Raw genomic sequence first — 24,290 nt, 5'->3', positions numbered from 1 at the left:
ATTCACAACAGTTAACAGTACAGGGTCAAAACCACCTCAAAGTGTATGTGCTTTCTACTGTCTCACTGAACCCATCACAAAACTCTGAAGCCAATGGATGGGGAAGAGTGAGCTGTACAACAGGATGCAGCCAAAGCAATTCAGGCATAGTGAAACGCCAGGATGAAACTACAGAATTTTACCGCCTTTAGCCTAAATCACTCCATGTACGGTATACCCTGTCTAGAACCACCTTGGCTTATTAAAAAAGTCACCTCACTTGAACTTGCCCATTTTTCCATTTTACTACAGATGAACATTACTGCTAGTACAGGTACTAACTTGCTCCTTCTGTGGTCTAAACCAGGAAGGATAGCTGCGGTTTTGGACAGGACTAATTATCAAAGACCACTTAATTAATTTAATTACATAATTAATTTAATAATATGGATAACTATGTCCCAGTCCACGAATTCAAACCACGGGCCTCTTTAGTTTAACAAGAGCTGTGCGACTTCCTTTCTGTTACAGTATTTCTCTATTTTCTTTAATTCCCCATATCCTCCCTTGTGATTCAGATGGGTTTGCTTTTGGTGGCACAGCACAGTACTTTCAAACTCTGATGGGAGAGGCTGTGCCAGCCACCACTGAAACTTTATTCATCTTTCCTATCAAAGCCAATTTTGCTCCTGAAACAGCTCCTGCCCGATTTAATAGATTCTTCTAAGAAATCCTTAAACCTGTTTCTTGGCAGGCTTTATTACTGCTGCCTCTCTTCACGAAGATAAATTGCTAAAGAGTATTCTGCAGCTGATTTTAGAGTGAAGACAGTTAGAAGAAAGCCTTAATAGAAATAGCTACAGGTTGCTGGAAAGCCTTAATAGAAATAGCTACAGGTTGCTGGATTGACACCTAAGAGAACTGCCTTTAGTTAAGACAACTGTACACCATTAGCTGCCAGCAGACTTTGCCTTAGAGAGAACCCCTCCAAATTCAATACCCAGTGCTCTATCATTTCATTATTATGCACATCTTCATAAACTCTGCTACCTGAATTTCCACTCTGGAAAAGTTTTGGAAACTTGCATCCTTCGAGTTTTTAAAGGGAATCCTGTAATGTGTGTTGGATAAAAGCAGACCTATTCTTCAGTAGCAAGTTGGAGTAAGACTCTCAAAGGGCTGCCAGCTATACTTTTCCAGTGAAAGGCCTTGGATACAAAAAGGTCTTTTTCCTTTGTAGTACTCCACTCAACATTAACTGAACATTTCTAGAAAAAAATTTAAAGTTGTAGGTCCTAATTTGTAAGTAGTTAAAGGTTTTATGCAGTTTGTGCAACTGTTTAATTTCTGATCCAGTCCTATCCAGTAAGAAATCAGCAGTAGTATTGAGAGCAGTAATTACACCAGAGCAGCAGCTGAGGAGTTTCATGTTTATTGGCCAGAACATCAACATAGCTACTCATTTATACAAACTAACAGAGTTTAATGCTGCTTCACAGCCTGTGTAGTTGTCAAACCATTAGCCAACAATTCTAGAAAATATTTTCATTTACCTGAGGTTCCACAAAGAAGACTGCAGATTTACATACAGTACATTTTGCATATATGTATCGAAATTCTTGTTGGAGAAATAAATTACAAACAATGGTAGAAAACCACTCCAAGCCAACCTTTGTTCAACAAGAACATGTGTGTGAGTTTTACAGTTTTATTTTTTGCATCTCCTTTACCGTAAGCAATCTATTTAGTTTATACAAAATAAACCTGTAGTTTTATATAGTTAAAAAAATCATCTTTGGCTAAACAAAGCTCTATTTTTATACATGTATTTATATATATATACAAACATCAGATATTTTACATGACCATGTAGGAACCTGTACACATAGTTACAATAGAGAGAACATTAAACAAGTTTCATACTTTTCAAAAAAGGAATCCAAGTCAGACTCAAAACAGTCTAACCCTGTCCCCCATCACCTACACAGATACGAAAGTAAGTAAACACAGACAAGGAATAAACAACTTTGTAATAAAATACTGCCTGCTTTTTTGAGGCAGAGAGGAAGCACTTAAGTGAAGTGACTTCCCTCATTGCCTTCAGTACTGTGCACATTTTGATTTCTAAGGATATGGTTAAAAGAGTACTCTTAGTAGAGTCTGACTTTTCCACAAATATGAACAGTGCTCTGCAAACTGACTATTCTGAAAACAGTTTCAGCTAGATTTAAATCTCCAATTAATAAACAACTGTCACTTAACTGTTTGTTAAGAACAAGCATGGGTAGGTAACACCAATCCCCCCTGAAATCACCAGGCACTGCCAGCATAGCATGGAAGGTGAGATTTGATCATCAAAAGCAAACATTTTAGAAGGAAGTAAGTAAGATGGAAGACTGCCAGAACTGACATCATCACCTACTTAAGTCATTCCTTGTAACAATTTCCAGAGCACTGCCTAAAATGAAGACAATGCACTGTTTGGCAGCATAACAATCCATTCCACAGGTCACATTTACAATACTCCAAAGGGGTTACTGACATCATCACTGACAAATTATATGACAGTTTATTAGAAAGAGAAGTCTGCCCCATTAGTTGGCAGAGGGAGCAAAAAAAACCATGCTGACACTGAAGAAATAGTCATTGGACTCTGAAAAAGAGCCAATTCAATCCAAGTTGAAAGGCAATGCACTTAGGTGGGGCTCTTAAATGAAGTCTAACTAAATTCAGCAGACACTCTGACTGAATAAAGACTACAGCAATTCTGATCCTCAATAAAGAATAAAACCTCAAAAATAAATGAATTTATAAAACAAAAACATTTGCAAACTTCCGGGAATGTTTCTCAGGGAGAATTAAAAAAAATCCTTTTAGAAATTTGGGATAAAACAGCAATAGGTATGAGATGTGTGTATATATATATATATATATATGTATACACACACACACTCTTTAGGTATGTTCTAGTAAAACTGGAAACAGTTATAACAAACTCCTTAAAATAGAACATAATGAATTTTTAATACACTAAACAATTTGTAAAGATAGATACAATTGCTGTCAAAACATGCCAAGTTGACAAGCTTTTGAAACAGCTTGTTTTTATGGAAGTTTTGCTCTGGTTAGTAAGTATAAAGTCACATTCTATAAAACTGTAAAGATCTGTTTTTAAATTAATTTTTAAAAGAAAATCACTTCTCAATTTTATTTTTTTTTTAATAGAACAGAATGTTCATTATGTTGAAGACCTAAATTAAGTACCTCTCCCAGATGTAATTTGGAGCAGTAAAACATAATGGGCTTTGCAGCGTAGCGTTCATGTAAAATAACATTTATGCTACTCTGCAAACTGACTATTCTGACAACAAATTTAGTTAGATTTAAATCTCCAATAAGTAAACAATTGTCACAAATGTTTGTTAAGAACAAGCAGCAAGATCCACCTATTCCTGAGCATCAGAATTCAATTATTAGATAAGCAGCTTTTGGAATCATTGCTATCACTGCCCTGTCTTATTTTAAAAGAAAAAGGCCTCACTTCTTAAAACACGTTCCAAGGTAACCAGGATGACACACCTGTCATTTTCCAGGATTATCTACCAATTTGATTCCAAACCACTCTAACTTTTTAAGATCACAGTTTGACATCCACCAGTGCAGTACTCTGGCAATCAAAGCAAAAGCCACCACTTTGACTTGACTGCACACCCTTATCTCTGCTTACAGAACACATTTAACCAACTGGAGATGTCACCCCCTTGAAATGATGCTGCTCCATTTGTATGAGCCCATTCTTTCCTGGTCGCTTTGTTTGTGAAGTTCCCGCTCTGTTACTCTGTTAAAGAACTTCAGAGGAAACACAGACAAGTAAATAATTAATAGTGCACCAGATTTACCAAATTTAGTATTCTGGCTTGGATATCTGTCAGTAATCCCATTGCCTGAATGCAGTGGTTGTGGTCCATCGTTGTAGGTAACAGCAAGTAAGCCCTGTAATCATGAGGCAACTTGGTGTGACTTTACTTGCACTTGGATTTCTTGAACAGCTTCATCAACTGCTTGAATCTTTCTGAAACCTAACGGAGACAAAAAACAGACATACCGTTAAGGCCTCAGATTTCCATATCTACCAGGACAGATTCATCTGACAGCATAAAGTGTTTTAAGACCACCACTATTTTACTTGCTTCCAATTTAGTAGGAAAATTGTAAGAGCACCATTATTAACAGATTAACTGGATCTAGGAAGTCTTCCTATACCTTTGACACCTGAAATGGCTCTAGCTCTCTGTGGTTAACCTGGAGCCTAATTACTGGTTTAACACAGGTTTCCCTACAAGAAGGAGTTAAAAAATGAAGGTTTTAAAGTCAATGAGCCTAGAATTTTGCAGGTATAACCATGTGTAAGATTCAAATGTAAGGACAAAAGCTTATTTTGTACTCCACAAAAAGCACAGTTTATTGGTTATCTTCTACCCTCTTGTATAACTGTTGCTTCAGGCATTTACAGCTCATTATGGAGTAATGTTCCTACTAGGGATTTTACAAAACTGGTCTGTAGACGAGAGTCAAGCATCTTTTTGTTTAGCATAGCTACACCTTACATAGAGAACTCATTCAACTCTAAGTTAGTATTTCTTATTGCTACATGCATATTGCTATAGCATATGGACTATCCACCAAACAGCTAACTGGGAAGAGCGGTATAAATGCACAGATGACACTGTTTTATCCAACCAGCCACCCCAACAGCTTCTAAACCTCCCAAAGACCCTGCAACCACACAATACAACATCCTAAAAGCCAAATCCCAAGCATGCAGGATTTCCTAACTTAGTCAAATGGAGGTTTCTCCCTTTTTAGATTTGCAGGATACAGATTAAGAGAGTCATTCAAGACATGTACAAAGCTATATGTAAACCCCTCTGAAAATATTCTACATCAATTTGACGCCTATGTCTTTTGAAATTTCGTAATTAAAAAGTGCATGAAAAAAAAGCATTTTCATTAAAAAAATGCCCTTTCTGCACAATCCTGGTACTTTTTTTTTCCAGTTCTAATTTTAATGCTTTTCTAATTTCTTAAATGTGTGCAAAGGCTTTGAACCTCTCCAAATTGTCTTTCTTTATCTAAGAGCTGATCCGACAATAAACAATCCTGTTGTTCCTGGCGTATGAGTGGTATCAATCAAACAGGTACTACGGAATCCCTGGACCATAATATTTCTATAACATATATTTTTAAGTCACAACTGGGAGAATCTAAGATTCTTATTTTTCCAAGAACCCCCTTAAGAGAAGACATGAGGAAAAGACAACTCCAAATGTGCAGAAGACCTCCAGAGATTTTTGTTCAACTGCAATTGTAAACGTAGGTCATTGCTGTTATCAAATATAAGAACGATATCACCTACCTGATTTGGGCTTTTGTTGAGCCTAGTGGCCAAGGAAACAAAGGTTTTGCTTGATGGTCCTTTTCTCTGACATTCCAGTAAAATTTCTCGGTCATCATTTCTATAACAAAAATGCATTTTTAAAATATTAATACACATAGCTGTGTACATGCACACAAATAAAATAATACATACAGGCATATAAAAAGTTTTGAGTATATCCAAACCACAGAAAACAAGTTAAACCAGCAGCAATGAATTTATAGAGCATCCTCTCCTCTACCAGCACAGAGAAACAAGAGTTAGTACAAACAAGTAGTAGTGGAGATTATGCTCCACAAATAGGAACGGCAGGATTATTATAATAGAGTTAGCACCAAGCCAAAGTCAAAGAGTTTTAAGATTCTAAAGCAGACACTTAAACTGGAATTGAAAGGAACTCATAAATTCAATAGGGGTCAGTGGTTCCAGGTGGACTTGCCTCAGTTTGCAAGGCTAAACAGCAGCTTTCACCTATGGCCTGCTGCCATTCAAAGATTAACCAGAGAGGTGTTTGACTCCTGTAAGTGGCTTACTGTAACAAACATACTCAGAGCACATCTACTGTTCACATGAGAATAAAGAGCCAGGAGGTTAATTCTTTAATATGACACCGATTTGCTGTTTGTCTCATTAATGAATTTAGGCAAAACGTATAGACACAGTCATTATATTCGGTTGAAAGCTGTCACATTCCAATAAATGATATTTAATTTCTTCCATTTCAAGGAAAAATGTAACGACTACTTATTTAAATAAAGTTGGGGTTTTTTAGGTATTATCCTAAGATAGACAAAAACTGTGACACTGAAAACCTAGTCATATTCCTGAGGAAAACTGTAACAGTCTCTTCCTACCTCATTGGTTTGTACATTAAAAATCAAATTAGCTTTTGCTGTCTTTTTTTCCATGAAGGAGTTAATTTTCTTTCAAAATGCTACCTAGAAACTTACTTTATATCTGAACTATAGTTTAGAAAAGCCTGTTCTGAAAATTTTAGAAGCCCTTTATAAAGCACCGATTGTATCAAGTTGTAGCAAGAATAGCAAAACCTGCCAACTATAGTTTCTTAAAAGTAAGAATATACCACAATAATTTTGCATGCATTTTCAACACATACAGTCATTTATCACCCACATCCTTCTAATTGGAATATATGGGTTGAATTGTTGACTGGTACATTTCTGCAGATTGAGCAGCCTAGACCCCAAAACAAAAAACTGCTCTCATGTCTTCTAAGTGGAGGAAATCAAAGACCTCCATCCCCTACCAAGCCTGGTTGGAATTTTTGGACAGTAAAAACATGGGCAGGGGAAACAAAAAGTACAGACAGTGCAATAGAGTAGGTCTTGTTATTTGTTAAGGCATGTAAGCTTTAAAAAGCAAAGCAAAGAGGACACTTGCTTTGGGAGATCTGGGTAAGTGATGGACATCAATCTCACAGAGCTATCCTGCATAGATAGGAGGCTCCCACTCCACTATTCACAGCAGGATGTAGAGCTACTAAATAACTTCAGTCACTGGCTAAATATCCTTGTCTTCCCTCTTTCCAGTATATCACTTAGTTTAAAAAAAAACAACTAAGCCAATCAAACGAATCAAATCAGAAATTACCTTGTCCAGGAAACTACTACCTCTCCCTTCTTTTTAATGATGTTTTTGGCATACAGGCTAGGTGACGATGGAGATGAAACCAAAGGAGAAGAGTCTTTGTTCTGCTGCAGGTCATCCTTCTTATTGGAGCATTGTTTGGGTGGTGAATTTATTTCTTCAGACTTGACATCACTTCCATCGCTCCCCTCACCTCCTGAGTCAGTTTCTTTTCGTTGCCTTTTTGAGTTGGAATTATCTCTGACAGCCTCCTTTTTCCTCTTTTTACTTGTTTTATCATCTATACTTATCTGGCACCCTCCACCAGTCTTTGAAGTGGGTTTTATTTCAAGATTACATTTGTCTGCTACAGTCTCATTGGAAAGCTCTTCTGTTAAGTCTATAGATGCATCGAAGCAGCACTCTTTAACTTCTTCCTTTTTATCACTGACTTCTGGGTTTCCTGTAGAAGTTGCCTGTGTCCCATTATCTGCTCTGGATTCCACTGCATGACATGAAGTTCCACTGACAATATTGTCTGCTAAGGTTATGTATGGCTTCATGCTGCATTCAGCAGGAAAAGAAGCTTGAGATCTAACATGCATTTCATTTATATTTTTGGATACTTTCAACTTGTGTGCCTCAGATTGCTCAGAGCTTTTATGTGGGCTTCTAGTGTCGCAGCTCTCTGTGTTTGAGGGTCCAAGCAACCCTGTAGTTTCTTCCTTTCCAATGCTATTATGTGACTCCTTCGGAACCTGAGGTAAGGCACAAGTTTGTTCGTGTTCAGCCCAGACATGAGGCAACTGATCCATCTCAACCACATCTGGTTTGACAGTTTCTTTCACAGTGGCTGCTGTTGCACTCTGACTGCCCCTTTCTTTTCCCCCAGTTCTTATTTCTTCTTTTCCAATCTTTGTTGAGGATGCCTGCACCTCCTTCACTGAAGCCACGTGATCAAATGCTGGTGAGGCAGATGGCATTGCACGCCTAATCTTTACAATAAAATGATCGTTGGATTTCTCCATGATTACTGCTTGCATTGGAAGGCTGGGGCGACACTGAAAACTGGGAGCAACAGGCCGACTTGTCCACGATGATGAACAACTTGATTTACTGCTAGAGTTATCCGATTCTAAGGCCAAATGAATGTCTTGTTCAGTGGCATCCTCCTCTCCAAGAAGCGCATCTTCACTGTAATGTGCACTGACAACACCCTCAGGAGTTGAGCCAGAATTATTCTCAGGTTTTAGGAAGCTGAGGTGAGCATCTGATTTCAAAGGTGATGGAATAGTTAAAGAAACAGCCAAATCTTCGAGGAGGATAGAAGAAACACACAATTTATTCTTCTGTAAATTGCATTCATCTTCTTTGCATGAAGCTGCATTTGCAGAAACCTCAAACATACAGCTCTCATCCAGCACATCTGGATCAACAGGCATATGAGTCCTGGATGCTAATGAGGGAGCTCTTACAGGTGAAACAACAGTCCAGTTAATATCCTGTTCTGGTTTAGATTCCACACATGCCTCCTTTGGAGCAATCTCCTGCCCCAATTCTGCAGCATTACCTCTGCATTTATGACTGCCTAAAAACTGTTTTTCTGGAGTCCTGAATTCACATTCATTTCTGTTGATATTGCCACCATTTTTTTCCAAGAGATCAGAACCTTGTAATAAGCTTTTGAAAATTTCACCCATTTGAGCATCACTTACAAGATTAAATGTAAGACTGGATGCTTGTTGTTCTGTGAGAAGCTCATAACTAAGATCAGACTTGTTAGCATCTCTGGATAGCTGGAATCCTTCCTTTTCATATTTTACAGCCTTCAATGGAGTAAGAGTGCCTTGCAAATTATTCTCTTTAGAGAGGTGCACTTTTGTTTGAGAATTCCTTGTGTTATCAATGGAGTTAAGACATTTTGTAAAGGCAGTTTTTGGTGCACCTGTTTTATTTTTCTCATGGTGACACTTAGGTTGTTGATAATCCACAATCTGCTTTGAAATGATATATTCTTCAGGTTTTTGAGAACTGGCTTGCAGGGACTTTTTTCTTGATCTCTGCACATCATTTTTAATCTTGTGGTTTTGCTCTCCTGCCCTTTCAAACTTACCCTCCTCACTCCCATTTCCCACATCACATAGCTTTATTATAATTCTCCTTATCTTTTCAAATAAGTAATCAAGCTGTTCATCTACAAATTTCCACAACTGTTTTTTCATATCTGACACTTGCTGTTCAAAAAGACGGTCCACTATTGCATTCTTTTTAACTTTTTTAAGTTTGGACTCTATAATATCACAGATATTCAATTTTAATGTATCGCCTAACGTGCACATCTTGGAAAAGTTCAAGTATCTTATTAATGCTGTAAAATTTATGATCCCAGATTCTATAATTCTGTGAAAATGCTGAACTGGGAAGTGTACCTTGAACTTCATGTAACTTTTCCTCATCTGTTTTCGTACAGCTCTTAGCATCTGCATAATTTCTTGTATATTTGAAGGTTCAACAATAACATGAACTATTTTTTCAAGACAAGTAATGCTCACAGTTTTATTCTTCTGAATATCCCTTGAAGATCTGACTTTGAAAGTCTGACCTTTACGCCTCTCTCTATTCTTTGTGCTTACTTTCACAGAAACAAATTTTCTACTATCTTCATTGCAACGCACAGTTTTGCTATTTTGATTCTGTGGACTGCTGGTCAAATTTCGTGCCTCAGAAGAAGCTTTTGGTCCTGACTTTTCTGTATTTTGAGAGCCTCTTTCTGGTTTAGATTCTTCTTCATCTTCATCGCTACTTACAATTTCTCCTTCTTCTATTTCATCTGAAGAGATACTTAGCTGAGACTCCACCTCTAAGTGTTCATCAGACATGCTAATAGGCTTTTGATTTTCTTTGTTTACCTCCTTTGACAAATTCTTTGATGGACAGATGACAACCGTACTTTCAGGAATTAAATCTATAAAAGAAAAACAGTTTGCTAATCATCATAAAGAATACAATTACTAAACAGATATTTTTCTTCTGTAAATTGACTGTTCAGACCTGTTTGTTTGAAACTGGTAGGAAGTTTGAGCTATAACAAGTTTGGGTGGTTTGCTTCAGCAGCTGCTAGTTTAAGGGATTTTTTTGAGTTTTAAAGGGTAAATTGAGCTTTATTTTGAGCAAATTTTGAGCTTTAAAGGACCTCAGCATTTCACCAAACATGTGATTTATCTCAAAAATACATCAATTGAAAACAGAAAAATATAGCACTTTCCATCAGTTTTGAATTTCTTTCCATTTAGTTTAACAAGTTCTCTGAACTCTGCACAAGCTAAATTATAACTGTCACATAATTATGGACTAACATTTACATACAATATGTGGCTTTTCTTTGAACAGTTTCACAATGAAAACACAATGAGAACAAGTTACCTATTAATGTTTTAATAATCCTGCAAAGGATTATGGTCTGAAACATAAGAAAACAGATTTCAATGCCACCCTACCGTTCCTCTTCCAGTAAGAAATTTAAACTTCCAAGCTACTCTCAAATACTCTCTTCAGTTTTCTCACAAATATTTGAAAGAACATGATCCTGAGTAACTTTTGCCTCCATAATTTCAGAGAAAAACCTAACAAGATCTACTCAAAACTAGGCAAAATTAAGAAACTTATATGCCTTTTTTAATAAGTTAATACAAAACTCTTATTTCAACTAGTCATCTGTCAGTAGTGACTAGCTCCAATTTTTACAGCGTGAATATTCAAATGGCTACAATCTTGGCTGCAACGTTAAGTGGTTCCACTACAAAAAAAAGGGACCACAGAAACATATGCAGTTTAAGAAAAAACAATTTATATTTTTGAGAAAGGAGTTAAAAAAAGTAATTTCTGCTTTCCAGGAGTGGATCTTCTAAGCCTTAATGTAGAAAAGAAATTAGAACATACACATACAAATACCTTTGTTATAAGTCTTCACAAGGCCTTTACAGGGACTTTCCATCTTTACTGGTTTAGTCAAAGGGCGCACTGGACTGTTCAATGGGCTGATTGCCTTCGGAATATACCTCAAGTGATTGAGATCAATGCTCAGTATTGAGCTGTCATCATCAACAGGAATTGGGTTAGTTTCCCTCTCTTTAGTTACAGGACACATTTCACCACTGAGAGAAGATGCTGTTGCTGTACTGATATCAGCTAGGTCTGTCTCTAGATCACAAGCATTCTGATCAACCAGTGGTTCATCCCTATCAGTTATCATAGTTCTGTCCAGTGACTGGGACGTACTCATACTAATTTTGCAGATATCCTTTTCCTCAGTGGGATACTTAGCACTTTCTGCAGCCAAGTTACCATCATCCCTCGTTACTTTCATTAAAGAGTCTAGTTTTGTTTCACTGATACCATGTGCAACATCAGAGGACTTCACATCACCAGAACTTCTGGCTTCTGATTCATCTAAGACAACATTTTGAGAGCCACATTGGTCTGCAGAGCTTTCTATGTCAGCAGCTAGCCATATTTCATCTTCCTCTTTCTTCCCTGCTGCTGACTCTGGAAGGGCTCCCATACTTTCACTGGCAGGTTCAGATTGTGCGACTTCTGGTGCTGGTACATTATCATCCTGCATCACACCCACCCCTGTCCCAGGCAAGTTTTCACACTCTGTCACACTCCCTGTCACCTCCAGGGGCAAAGATACAGGGTGGTTCAGCCCCATCACTGCCACTGCTGTTACTGAGACTTCTGATTCAACCAGATCACAAGCCTCTGCAGCTCCTGACAACGTGTCAGCCTGCACCACATCAGGAACCAGCACCTCTGCTGCTCCTGGCAAGACTTGGGGCTGTACCTGACCCACTTCTGCTTCTGGTAAGGTTTCTGAGATCGGTTCATCAGTTGCCCCTGCTGGCAGCACTGCAGACTGTGCTGGATCTGCTGCTGTGACTTTCGAGGCTTCATTTTCAGAACTGACAGAAACAGGCAGTGCTGGTTCCATGTTGCTCTGAGCTTCGCCATCCAGAACTTGCAGAGTTTGCTCCATGGGATCACAGTCTACAGGGTGGGTAGAATGCAAGAGTTGTGCTTGCAGTGTGAGCTCTCTTCCTCTCTCGTCAGCGGCCTTTCGAAAAGGTGTTTTAAGTCCATCTGTTGCAGAGAGACATTGTTTCTTATTAGGAGAAAGAGTTAAATTTAGCTTTTCCATAAAGCTAAGTTTTAAGTCTTTGTTTTTTGTCCCAGTGTGGTTATCTTTAGTTTTAGGAACTTTATGGTCTTTAAAGCTATCTGCTACTGTGGATGTTTCTTCCAGCTTATAGAATTTGTTTCTCTCACTTTTTGTAACATTTGTACCTTTCTTGGAGTCTTTTACAGACTGGTGAGAAAATTTTTTTGCAAGTTTTTTTTCATTTCTAAAATGCCTATTTTCATCCTGATCCTCTCTTTCTCTTTTCCTTTTTTCTTCAGTTCTGTGTCTTTCTGATTTGGAATGTGCTGTTTCCCATTCATATCTACTACAGCTTTCCTTCAAGCGTGCATATTTATGCTCTCTGCTGTTGGAATTAGAAGGTGAAGTTCTTCCTTCTCGAGAGGTATGATCATCCGTTCCCCTGTCTCTCTTGCTGTCAATATGTTTCACTTTTCTAGACTCTTCCAGACGACATTTACGTGATTCATGAAGACTCTTTGAATGTTCATTCTTTGAGTGTGGACTGCTCCCCCTTCCAGACCTCCTTGGATGTCCTTGCAGCTTTTCATTTGGTTTATTTTTTTGGCCAGCATGCTTTTCTCCTTTATCATGTGTTTTAATGTCTTTTTTTAATGCATTTTGTAATCTCTCATCAGCATACAATTCACCTCTTGTTTGAAATCTGTCTTTCCCAGCTGTTTGTTTCTCCCAGGAAGAAACACCCCTTTCTACTCTTCTTTCTACACTTGGACTACATTTGAGTTTGACGCTCTGACTTTTTTGTTGCAACTCATTTTTACTAGCCTTCTCTGAAAGGGTTTTCAGTTTCTGTTGAAGATCTGAATTCCCCTCTTCACTGTCACCATCATTTCCAGTGCTCTGATGTACTTCTCTTTTGTATTTGCCGACATTTCCCCTGCTGCACTGTTCATTACTTTTAATGTCTTTTCTTTCCTTTCTGTTATCCTTGTTGGAAGCATGGTCATAGCTCAGTGGACACATACGAGTATCATCATTGCAGAGCTCTTCAGGAGGGTATCTCAGCAAATATGGAGTGTTACTTTTTTCAGAGCCAGACTTCCCAGTGTCTGCATTATAAGCTGAGTAAGTGTGGTATGTATCTTTTGAACAGTCACTTTTCATTCGATGGTCCATCTTTATACTGTCACCTAAATCAGAAAGTCTGAATTTGGAGTCATTTGGTTTAGCTGATCCTGGAAGGTATGTTCTGGTGAAAATACTTCGATGATTGGGAAATTCTGCTAGCCTGTTTATAAAAAGAAAAAGAGTTGTTTATGTTATTTTTGAATTTATTTATATGTAACTAAAGCTGAACTGCAATGAATCCATATATCTCTAAAAATTGTTAACACTTTCAGTTTCAATTTGGAAAAAAATGGGGGGAAAAATGGAAATTTAATAATTTCCATTAGCACACCACAAAAGAATATAATTTATACACATATTTTCCAAAGGAAATTCATCTAAAGAAAAGGCAAGATTTGTGGAAAAATGCTGTACTGGGCCTAACTAACCATTTCAGTAACTCTAATTAGTATTTCATTGTCCAGCATTATAAAGAGCTTCCCTCCAGGAAAAAAAAAGTTGTTCTTTACAGCATTAGCGATTTAAAATAATAATAATTTAAAACCCAGCAATTCAATTGTTTACTATTTGTTAAACTGGCAACCAAAAGAATAGGTATAATGTGACTGTCCTCACTCTACCCAGTAAGCAAATATACTACCATGCTTGGAAGTTGCTGCAAGCTACACAAAACAAGAAGTAAATTAAGATAATCAAGCCTTATCAAGGCCACATGCTACTGCTGAAAGGTCATCATATTAAAAATAATATAAAAAAAATCAATTTAAAAAGGGCACATGTAGCCTGTATGGTCTAAACTTCTACTCCTTACTGATGAATGCATCAGTTACCTCACTTCTAAAAAAAACAAACCCAACCTCCCCACACAACAAAACCCAAAAAAGAAACAGACACTTTTCTACCATATTCAACAAAACATTTAATTAAAATAACGTGATTAAAGACAATGTCAACCTTTTTATATACTCTCCACTACATAGAAAGAATGATAGTGTCTAATTCATACAGAAGGAAACAGAAGTAAAAGTTACACCAACAAATGATGGCAGTAAACCATGAAATGTCTGGCTCCATTTTAGAGTCAAAGATGAAGTGGCTGCTACACAGACATTTAGTTTTGGCCTGAAATTCTACGATGATTCAGCATCCAGTCATAAGGATTCAATGTAAGTGTAAAATAATTCCATATTTTTCTCCAATACAAAATGGGGTTGGTTTTGAGTTATAAAACCGAACATTTCCTATGGGCCAATACAGTAAATTTAAATTTGAAATGAACAGCTTACAACTGGCTCTACTCCAAAAATGTGACATTGTGATGTGAACTGAGGGTTGAATACAAACAATGCTGCAGCTGTTGGAACACAAACCCCCTTTTTATATTTCTATTTCATTGAAACTGATAAGTTTTTGCTGTGCTTTAGGCTGGCTATTAAATCTATATACATGTTTGATTAATGTAATTGTATCCAAGTGGTGTTCATTTGGTGTTGTGGGATTTTTCTAATAGTTGGGTTTTGGGGATTTTTTTAGATAAGCACTAACAATTCCCTCAGAGATATTAACTTTGAAATAGTCTTCACAGACAGGTGCATTGTTTAAGATAAGGTAATTTATTATTAACCATGCGGCAGGCATGGCATGTTTCTAAGATCTCAAAGTGCTACTTTACCCACAATTTTCCAGGATGGATGTTTCCAAAATACTTAGATCAAATACCTTGTTCATAAATTTTAATCACCATCAGATTATATTGCAATGTAACTTGTAAAGTATTTAATGATGTTAAATATTCAAAACAATTAAGCATTTTCCAAACAATGTAATTTAAAACTCAGAATACTGCACTCAAGTGTGTGAAAATGACAACTATTGTGTCAAAGCTAATCACCTGAAAGAATTACACAAGTTAAAACCTCTTGATCTCCATCAGATATTGTGTGGTAATTTTCAGTAGTTAGAAAAAAATAATTGCAGCTAATATGCTTTTAGCCTTTAGCACAGTAGTGTCAAATGAACCTTCTTTATGACACCTTTTGGCGCAAGAAAATATCAAATGGTCAAACTAAAATACAAACAAACCAATGATGTGGCTGATGTCACACAAGTGACAAGCAGGTGATCTTGTGACAAACTAGGGGTCCTGTATCTTGGACACCTGCTCTGGATTCATGTGCTTCAGAGGCCATACTCTCAGCTACTCTCCCATCCATACTTTACTGTTTTCAAGTCCTTGCAGTAAGACCAGTAGTACATAAAAATAACCAAGAATTCTCTAGTTGCTGTCCTCCACCACTGGAGACAGGGATTTCCTATCTTGACATAAAAACATGATAAGACAAAAACTACGTTTTCAGTTCCACTGTCTATTTGTACCTTTGATGGAGATGACTGATTTCTTCATCCTTACGGTTAATTTCCACTCTTGCTGTTTTGATAAGGGCTGAAATATTCTTTTTGAGGGCTTGGTTTTCATTCTGTAGAATGACATTCTATTTTAAACGTATACAAAACAGACAGCAAAAGAGAGAAGAAGAGAAAAAACAAGAATTAGCTTGGGTATCCAAACACATAATGAAAAACAGTGCAAGTCAACAACTAGAAAAATATCCCACCCTTTGCAAACTGACAGTAGGATGTTTACAAACTCTTTTGGAGAAGTCAGAATTACTGAGATCCAAAGATGTTTGTGCGTTTTTTTTTTTACATCACTCACATTTACGCTCATGTTTGTGTTCCTGGTCATTATTTAAAATGTCTTACACAATTTATTGCTTTCTTGGTCACTATGTCAAATGAGAGATGTAGCTTTTAAGCACTTTCGCAGAAATAGGGTAATTGTATTCCTTTCAAGGTATCAAAATCAACTTTGGGTGTTCTATCATTCTAAAATTTCTAGATATGATGTTCTAGAACCATAACTGTCAATCCTGAAGACAGTCCTTTCACTTGTTAATTGTCCTCAGCAAAGCCTGCTCAGAAAGGTGGACAAGTTTTGTAGAAGACAATACAGAAGTATCACAGGGCAGTAGCTGTTTACCATTGCAAAGCATAAAACCTTTAGGACTTATCTGTAATACACAGTAGAGCACATTGCAGAATTGCCTCAAATAATCTATCTCTGTAGAATGGCACAGCATGGGAACACTAGCTCAAGCTGAAGAGCAAGTTCAGATTTATCAAAAAGGCACTATGTCCAAAGCAACACAGACATCCTCTTCCAGTTCTAGTGATAGCTCAAGTACCTTTGCAACCCCCTCCCTAGTGCATTAAAAAACCAAGAATACTGGATACCTTTCTGACAACTATTCATTTGACATGCTTATTTTCTAATTAAGAAGATGGAATACAGCTTTTAAGCAAATAAAGTCTTACTGCACCAACATCATGAAACAAGCAAATGTCCCCACTGATTTTGTCAGTAGGCTATCCCAACAACTATCCTAGGCAGACCAAGCTCCTAGCACCTCTAGGGCTGCTCTACCAACCACACATGGATCAAGTCTGGAAAGCATGAAATTGTCTTCTCAAAGCAACATTCAATTTTCTTTACATAAATCTTGACCATGTTTCCCTTTGAACTACAGTACCTGTGCCTGTATTTCTTTAAATTTCTTCATCAACTCTTTAATTTGCTGCTGACATTTTTCATATTCAGCCTGCAACTGTCAAAGAGAGAAGAATTCACAGCACAGAAGTGCAGAAAATGTTAATTATAGAGAAAACTTACATCTCTACATTTATAGTTAGTTAACACAGTACTGCATATTACACAGCTCTGTTTTTTAACCAAAAGTAACATATTAAAGCCATATTTAAACAAAAGGCTCCAATTGGTATGCAGGTCTCTAAACCACCACAAACACTCAGACAAGAGGAAATCTATGTCTGCTTGCCTAACAGTAATAAAGAATAACAGGAAGTCATATTACTGTGAAATTAATGACATCATTATCAAGGAGCAGGAGTTCTGAGCACCAAATAGATGGGGACTTGCTTCTCAGATTTTATGTAACACGAAACAGATAAGGAAAAACACAACAAAAAGTTACTACAAACAAACTTGGGCTGCAAAGGACACAATCCTGTTAGGATCACAAAATTAAATAAAATAAATTTGGCATGAGCTCTTCTTTAAAATTAGATAGGGACAAAGCTTTCACAGAAGAATGGACAACTTCCATTCAGTCAACTGCTCTCAAACTTTCAAAGTGACATCACTCAATAGACTCCTGGATGTTTTGCTCCTGCTTCTTTTAACATCTGTGGATGTCTGCCCCTTTTACGCCGTTTAAATGTGTCTTATGGGCCAGAAGAGGTGGTGCTCCAGAAGTGAGTGTTCTGTTGATTTGCTAGAAGCAAATGGCTATTCTCAGTCTCAAGGAAAGAATTTAAGATAAATCCACGACCTGTCTGCTTTACTCTGGTAAAATTTGCTGGGAGAAATGTCAAGACTAGCTTTGTATCAGACATCTGAACAGATACTTGACTAGAGGGAAATTACAATACATTTTCCCATAATGTAGCTGATACATAAACTGTGTGCAAAGGATGCTACGTGAGAATGGACCATGTTACAGAGTGACAGATTCACTTATTCTAATGGGTTTGTTGACATAACAGTTTATTAGCACAGTCTTGTTTTTACTTATTTAAAAGCAGTTTGCCTATTTAACAACAATGTGAGCATGCTGACAACATTTTCTGTGTTTCACACAAGAAAACTGGGAATAAAAAAAACCCCCAAACCAGATTTTTTTCTACATTAATACATACCTCATCGTAGGATGCTTTCTTTGCAGTCCCTTCTTCAATTAATATCTCATCAAATAAATTTAAGCTGATTCTAGATGGAGTAGAACTTGGAGCAAAATTGTCTGTATAAAGAAAATTAATTACATAAGGATAAAGGTATTTTTCTAGTCATGTTGCATTGTGTACGCTGTTCTATGCTGCCCGTGCATTTTGTTTTTACTTTTTGTACTCACAAGGTAACAACACACAAAATAAAGAACTATTAGATGCTTATGACATATCATGTTGCAATAACATACACTGAGATTTCTTGAGATAGTTGTCCATAAGTGAAATGAAAAAACCAAAACCAACCAATAACCCAACAGCCAAGCATCCCAATTATTTAGATAACAGTGCTTTTTCCTCAAATCAGCCTGTGTGCTCTGTTCAGCAAATATGCATAACTGACAAGACCTGGCTTATGACACCTCTGAAATACAGATTCATTTGCAGAGAAATAAATGAAGTTAGCTATCCAAGCTGTGCTCCAATCCTTTGGACAATACCTTAATGCAAAAAGTATTACCACCACACTGCAAGAGGACATACAAACATCTTATCCGTACAGAGCAAAAATCTCACCGCTCCTCTCTTCAAATTAAAAAAAAACAAGGTCCTTCAGAGCTGGACTATATAGACTGTTTTCACTGCATTTTTATTCCTTCTTCTGGCTTTTACATCCACTAAACAACACATCTCCATATGTGAAATACTGACTTAAGAAATGCAAAATGCAAAGCAAGGAAGATATATAGATGCTTTATGTCTGTAGGGTATAGCTCTCCCATAAAAATTCAATGGTCTTACAGCAGTAAGGTCAGTAGAAATAATTGCTTAAATATCAGAAACAGCCTTCCATTGAACAGCACATTAAGGCTCCTAAAAAAGAACATGCTGGGTTCATTTTTTTCTTACCTTCAAAGAAGGGAAATTAATTTACATTACCATGTCAAATTATTTGGAAAATAAAAGGTTAAAAGGGTCTCCTGAACATACTGTATCATACAAGAAGTATGTTTTGGATCTCTCACTAGGGATTTAGTGATCAGTGTCTGTTTGATCTGATCCAAAAGCTTACAAAAACACAAAATAAAGGTGTTTTTTCCAAGCTAAAATGTCCTATATCAAACCCAAGCCTCTTAAAATAGCCAGTATCACAGGAAAAACGTCTTTCATTCATTCAGCTAATAGATCTAAGAATTCTCTGCTCCATTAATACAGTCTAACATATGTCTTGAATTTTAACAAGTAGTTCAAAGCTAAAACCACTTGGTTTACTGGAAATCAACCTAAGAAGCAGAGACTATAATGCTCCAAGCCAAACAGCAAGACACAATCAACCTACCAGAAACCGACAAACTGCTGTCCAAGCCATCATAAATATCCACTGAGCTGTCGTCACCTTCCTTGAAGGGAGAAGCTTCAGCTAAAGCAATGAAAATAAAAAAAAAAAAAAAAAAAAAAAAGGCCAAAGTAATAAATAATTTCATAAACTCCAACCTCTACCTTTCCCATAAAGTAAGTGTAGCTGTGATCCTAGACCAGTAGAGAATAGTAAAAGTAATAGCACAGACTAGTAAAAGACAAGGGAATTTTATCCAGTAATCTATTGCTACTGTGGAGTAAAGATCTTTAGTCACCAGGGAGCGAAGACAATCTCGTAATATCAATTCCTAAATACAAGAACTGTGCATGAAGCAAATTATATGGCTTTAGGTACAAATAAATTTTAAAATTATAAATTAAATAAACTTGATCTAAATTTGAAATTGTTTTCTAGAATACACTGAATACAAAAGCTATACAACTAAAAACCAAAAGAATTGATATGATAAAACCACTGCTGTTAAAAGAAACATTTCTTGCTAAAAAGAAAGTACTGTAGCAGTCTGTATCATAATTCAAACAATTTGCTTTAGTATTGCCATCTACTCACACACTAACTGGTTCTGTAAACGTATTTTAATCTAAATCTCCTCAGTCTCTCTTCATGTCTTTTTCCAATGCCTCTTATGACTGTCATCTCCTCCATGCGAACCTCTCTAGTTCTGTAACAAACATTATTTCTATAAAGAAACATGTCAATATCCACAGTCCTTCTGAGGCTGGGAATCTCATAAATATGTGTCAAATCAACCAACTTCGGAGTAACGCTGGAGCACCTTGATTACTGGTACTACACCAGATGATAACACATAGCCTCTTACAAACAGCAAACAAAAGAGCAATTACCCTTCTGTTCAGATGCAAGCTTCACTAAGGTACAGCAAAGAGTAACTTATACACTATGAAACACAGGGGAGAGACCAATTCAGATACCCCCTCAAAACAGTCCAGAAATCCAAAGTGCACAGTTATGGTTTTAAATACAAACTTACTAGGGATGAGGCTTAAAATGATACTCTGCCACAGCCGTTTAATTACAGTTGAAGCTTACCAGTATTTGTCTCAACTTTAAATTTATTTTTAAGTTATTTTTGGACCTTTCTATTTTCTTAAATCTGTTTGTATTAATTCCCTGCAATCCAGAAAGTAATCCAACACATCTTACCACCGTAGCGGATATCAAACAGTCCCAGTCCATCCTCATCTGCTGCCATGATACAAACTTCCTATGGCTTCCCCATCTGTGAGTAAAACATCAGAGCAAAGAGAACTGATTAACTGGCAATTTCAGAATAACAAAAACATAAACCAGAAGCACCTTGAAATAAGACATTTACACCTAAGCTGCCCGTGGCCTTTCTTCTTCAATAAAATCCAACACCAGAATGAGAAAACTCTTACAACGAGAGAACAAAACGCACTTTCAAGTATGAAGTTATCTGTTCTTCAAATAAGCATTCTGAAGACATTTAGTTGTATCTTATAGCTCCTATAAAGAAAATCTGATATGAAAAGAAGCACTGCATTCTATGAACAGGTTACCTGAAAGTGCATCTTAACCAGTCAAAACAACCTGATTCGATAATCCCGATTTCTCCTCTACTGATCATTTAAGAGCAACTTCCCCTTGTCTGATATCGCTAGTCAAACCAGTAACGAGCGGAGGCAGGCGAGGTGGAGAAGGAGGATGGGACATTAGGAGGGAGCAGGATGAGGGGCAGCGGGGGGTGGGAGCGGAGCAGTGCTGAGCAGCGGCCAGGCAGTTCAGAGGTAGCGGCCCTTGCTCACTCCTTAGACCTCGCCGTCCCTGTAAGGGCGGGAAGGGACTCCCGCCCACCCCAATTCCCGCCACGGCGGAAACGCTCGAGACCTCTGTCGCGGCCCCCAAAACCCCCGGCGGCCCGGGGCGGCTGTGTCCGCAGTGGAGGGGCCGGCGTAGCCCGAGGTGGGCATGGCCACGTCGAGCCGTGCCGTGCCGAGCCGAGCCGTGCGGCGACCCCGGCTGGGCCGGAGCACTCACCGGACTCCGCCGCCGCAGCTCTCGCCGCCGCAGCTCTCGCCGCCGCAGCTCTCGCCGCCGCCGACGCGGGTGCCGCAGGCCGGGTGGGGGCGGGGCCAGCGGCCGCTCCAGCCAACGGCCGCAGCCGCGCCGCGCACTCGCCGCCGTTACGTAGCCGGGACCCGCCCCCAGCCCGTGCAGTTGGCGCCAAAAAGCGGCGCGCGCGGGGCCAGCGCCCCGCCCCCTGGGCCACTGCCCCGCCCCCCGCAGCCCCGCCCCCCGCAGCCCCGCCCCCCGCAGCCCCGCCCCCCGCAGCCCCGCCCCGCCCCCGATCGCACGCCCTGTTCCCGGCCCGGCACCGGGAGCGGGAAGCCGTGCGCTGTCCCCGGCGGGGCTAGCCGCTGTCGCCCCGCCTGCGCCAGCCCGGAGATGACGGCGCTGTGAAGGCTGCGGCGGCCGCAGGACGCTGCCGGGGAAGCGCCGCACGGCACACGCGCGCTCACCTGGTGCCGTTCCCCGCTGCTGCGGCGGGGCGTGGACGAGGCAGTTGTGGCGGCGCTCCCGGGAAACACGAAGTTCAATCCCGGCGGCTGCTGCTGCCGGCGATCCCGCTTCCGAACCCCTGCAGGGACATCGTTACCGCCCGCGAGCCGCGCGGGGGCTCCGCGAGCGGCCACGGCCGGACAGGGCACCGGGGGCGTAACGATCCTGCCGCCCGAGCCGGAGCTGCCCGCCCGCCCTCCGCCGCCTCCGCGACCCGGACCGTGACCCAGACTTAAAGGGCTCGCGGGCGGGCGGATCCAGCGGCAGTTGGCTCTCTGGGAAGCAGGGAGCGGCACAGGGAGAGCACAGGGCCAACGCAACCGCGCGAAGGCGGGCTCCCAGCGCCCTGATCCAGAGAGACCGCCCGCTCCACTCCCGGGCGGATCCCGCGGCTGGGGGGCGCGGCGCACGCCGGGAGGTGTAGTTCGACGCGGAGCACGCCGGGAGCTGTAGTTCGGGGCGGGGGGCGGGGCAGAGCTGCTCTTCCCGTGACGGAGGCCGGGCGGAAGTTGGTGCCGCCGCGCCGCGCCCGCACGTGCCGCGGGAGCAGGAGGAGCGGGGAGAGGAGGATGGCGGCGGAGGACTTGCGGTTCCGCCTGGCGGAGCAGCTGCAGTTGGTGGCGCGCAGGAACGAGAAGAGCAGCGCAGAGCTGAGCAGATTCCTGGCAAAGCAGGTGGGAAGCTCGGCAGAAGTCCCCGAGCACCCGCTCTCCCTCCAGGCGGGTCTCACAGGGACCACCGTGGAGGGGAGGGGGGCACCGCGCTGCCGTCGCCTGCTCCCCGCCCCGTGCCGCCATCTCCGCCCGGCAGCTTTGACTGCTGCCCCTCCGCCCTGTGCCGGCCCTCGGGCGGCGGCGGAGCCGCTCTGCGGGAGCGAATCCCCGCTCTCTACCTGCCCCTTCCCCTCTCTCCCCCTCTTGTGGTGTCTTGCCCTCCTCGCCCCTTTCAGGAGTGTAGTCCGTGAGGCAGGTCCTCTCCTGTGTTCTAGTCCCCCTCCCGAGTGGGCATTTCGTCCCTCATTTAAAATTTTCGGTATCACTCTGGAAGCGTGATAGCGAGAGGTGGGATGTTGTTATCAAGCACTGAGTCAGTACTAGTGCCTACCCTGATGCTATTTGCTTGTCTTCTTTAATTACCTTAAAACTGCACGTGGGACACGTGGGATAAAAAGGCGGAGAGGCAGATTTCCTAGGGTTTACTTCGAGGGTTTTTTTTTAATCACAGTCTCACAAGTCGTAGTTGCTGGAAACTTGGTCCTTATATTCACTTTCATGCTTTGACTGCCTGAACTCTGAAAAGCACACCTGCGTTCTAGGAGAGTTGAGGCCAATCTCCTTTGTATCTCTGAAATCTTTGAAGAGATGTAATAACAGGATAACAACACACCAGATGTTGTTTTATTAATATGTTTTGTGATAAAGCTTTTGAAGCCCCGAAATTGTGTGCACATTTTGGGGCTCAAAGTCCATATTTCTCTTTTGAGTGTCTAGGAAATTTCGCAGTTGTTTGAAGATGAAAAGTCTAAAGTATCATGTTTTTTCAGAATATTGGCTTTTAGTCTGGATTGCTGTCTCTTACTTATGGTTGGGGAAGGCTTTCATCCTGGTAGTCAAGGTTCTTTGTTGGTAGACAGATGGCTTTTTCTTCTGTCGCTAGAAATCACAGGATCAAAGTAAAATTGACACGAATATATATTCCTGAGATGAAGAGTTGATGCTAATTGGTAGGAAGCAGTGATGAAGGGTTGCTATCCAAGAGAAAGAAACAGCTGAGAAATAGAGCCGGGGACGATGTGGATACATGATGCAGCAGATAGAGCAGTGAACCAGAAGTGAGTCAACGAGAGCTGAGATCGGGAAAGAGATCGTGCCCTTTCCCTTCTGGTGACTGGAGATACACTTCACGTTTAAAAGTCTTGCTAGGTGGAAATTATTAAATAATGATTATATAGAGGGAGTCTTGAACAGCATGTTAATTAGCAATTATGCATCCTTTTGAAAACTGAATTGCTGTTTCCAGGCTTGGGAAGTTACAGATCTAGGATTATGTTAGGTTTATCTTGCCAGTAAACAATCTCCGTCTTCAATTGTCATGCCTGATTTCCTACAAGTTACTTTGTATGTAACCGAGGAAGCATGCGTTCTGGAAACCCTTTGCCCTGCAGCTTCATTATGCCTTTCTGACAACTTATTTCTTCAGTATTACATAATGGAATAAAACTTGCTCACAACTGCTAAGTAAGGAACAGTCTTGAGGTTCATAGTAGGACGCTGTTT

General features: G+C 40.0%; 2 protein-coding genes across 3 annotated transcripts in view; one reads left to right on the top strand and one right to left on the bottom strand.

Annotated features, from left to right (window-relative positions):
- Window positions 1-1,398: 1,398 nt before the first annotated feature.
- Window positions 1,399-22,348, bottom strand: CASP8AP2 (caspase 8 associated protein 2). Of its 2 annotated transcripts, none has more exons than XM_051777768.1 (10): window positions 21,975-22,348; window positions 20,638-20,713; window positions 19,432-19,512; window positions 18,066-18,166; window positions 16,880-16,954; window positions 15,666-15,781; window positions 10,955-13,449; window positions 7,028-9,968; window positions 5,396-5,495; window positions 1,399-4,058 (listed from the first exon to the last, which is right to left on the bottom strand). In XM_051777768.1, the coding sequence occupies exons 2-10, from the start codon at window positions 20,684-20,686 to the stop codon at window positions 4,002-4,004; spliced, it is 6,015 nt and encodes a 2,004-aa protein (XP_051633728.1). In that variant the 5' UTR covers window positions 20,687-20,713; window positions 21,975-22,348; the 3' UTR covers window positions 1,399-4,001. The 2 variants fall into 2 exon arrangements, with proteins under 2 accessions (XP_051633728.1, XP_051633729.1); XM_051777769.1 differs by lacking the exon at window positions 21,975-22,348 and adding an exon at window positions 21,493-21,525.
- Window positions 22,349-22,470: 122 nt separating this feature from the next.
- MDN1 (midasin AAA ATPase 1) overlaps window positions 22,471-24,290 on the top strand; it is a 96,936-nt gene continuing 95,116 nt past the window's right edge. Inside the window, exon 1 of the mRNA XM_051777767.1 lies at window positions 22,471-22,688. Coding sequence (XP_051633727.1) covers window positions 22,584-22,688 — 105 coding nt within the window. The 5' untranslated portion in view covers window positions 22,471-22,583. The remainder of the gene's footprint in view (window positions 22,689-24,290) is intronic.

The sequence above is a fragment of the Manacus candei genome, unplaced genomic scaffold (genome assembly GCF_025592945.1).
Source record: "Manacus candei isolate 608988 ecotype Guabito, Panama unplaced genomic scaffold, ASM2559294v1 h1tg000011l, whole genome shotgun sequence".
In the NCBI taxonomy this organism is placed as follows: domain Eukaryota; kingdom Metazoa; phylum Chordata; class Aves; order Passeriformes; family Pipridae; genus Manacus; species Manacus candei.
This window is presented reverse-complemented; position numbering and strand designations above follow the sequence as displayed.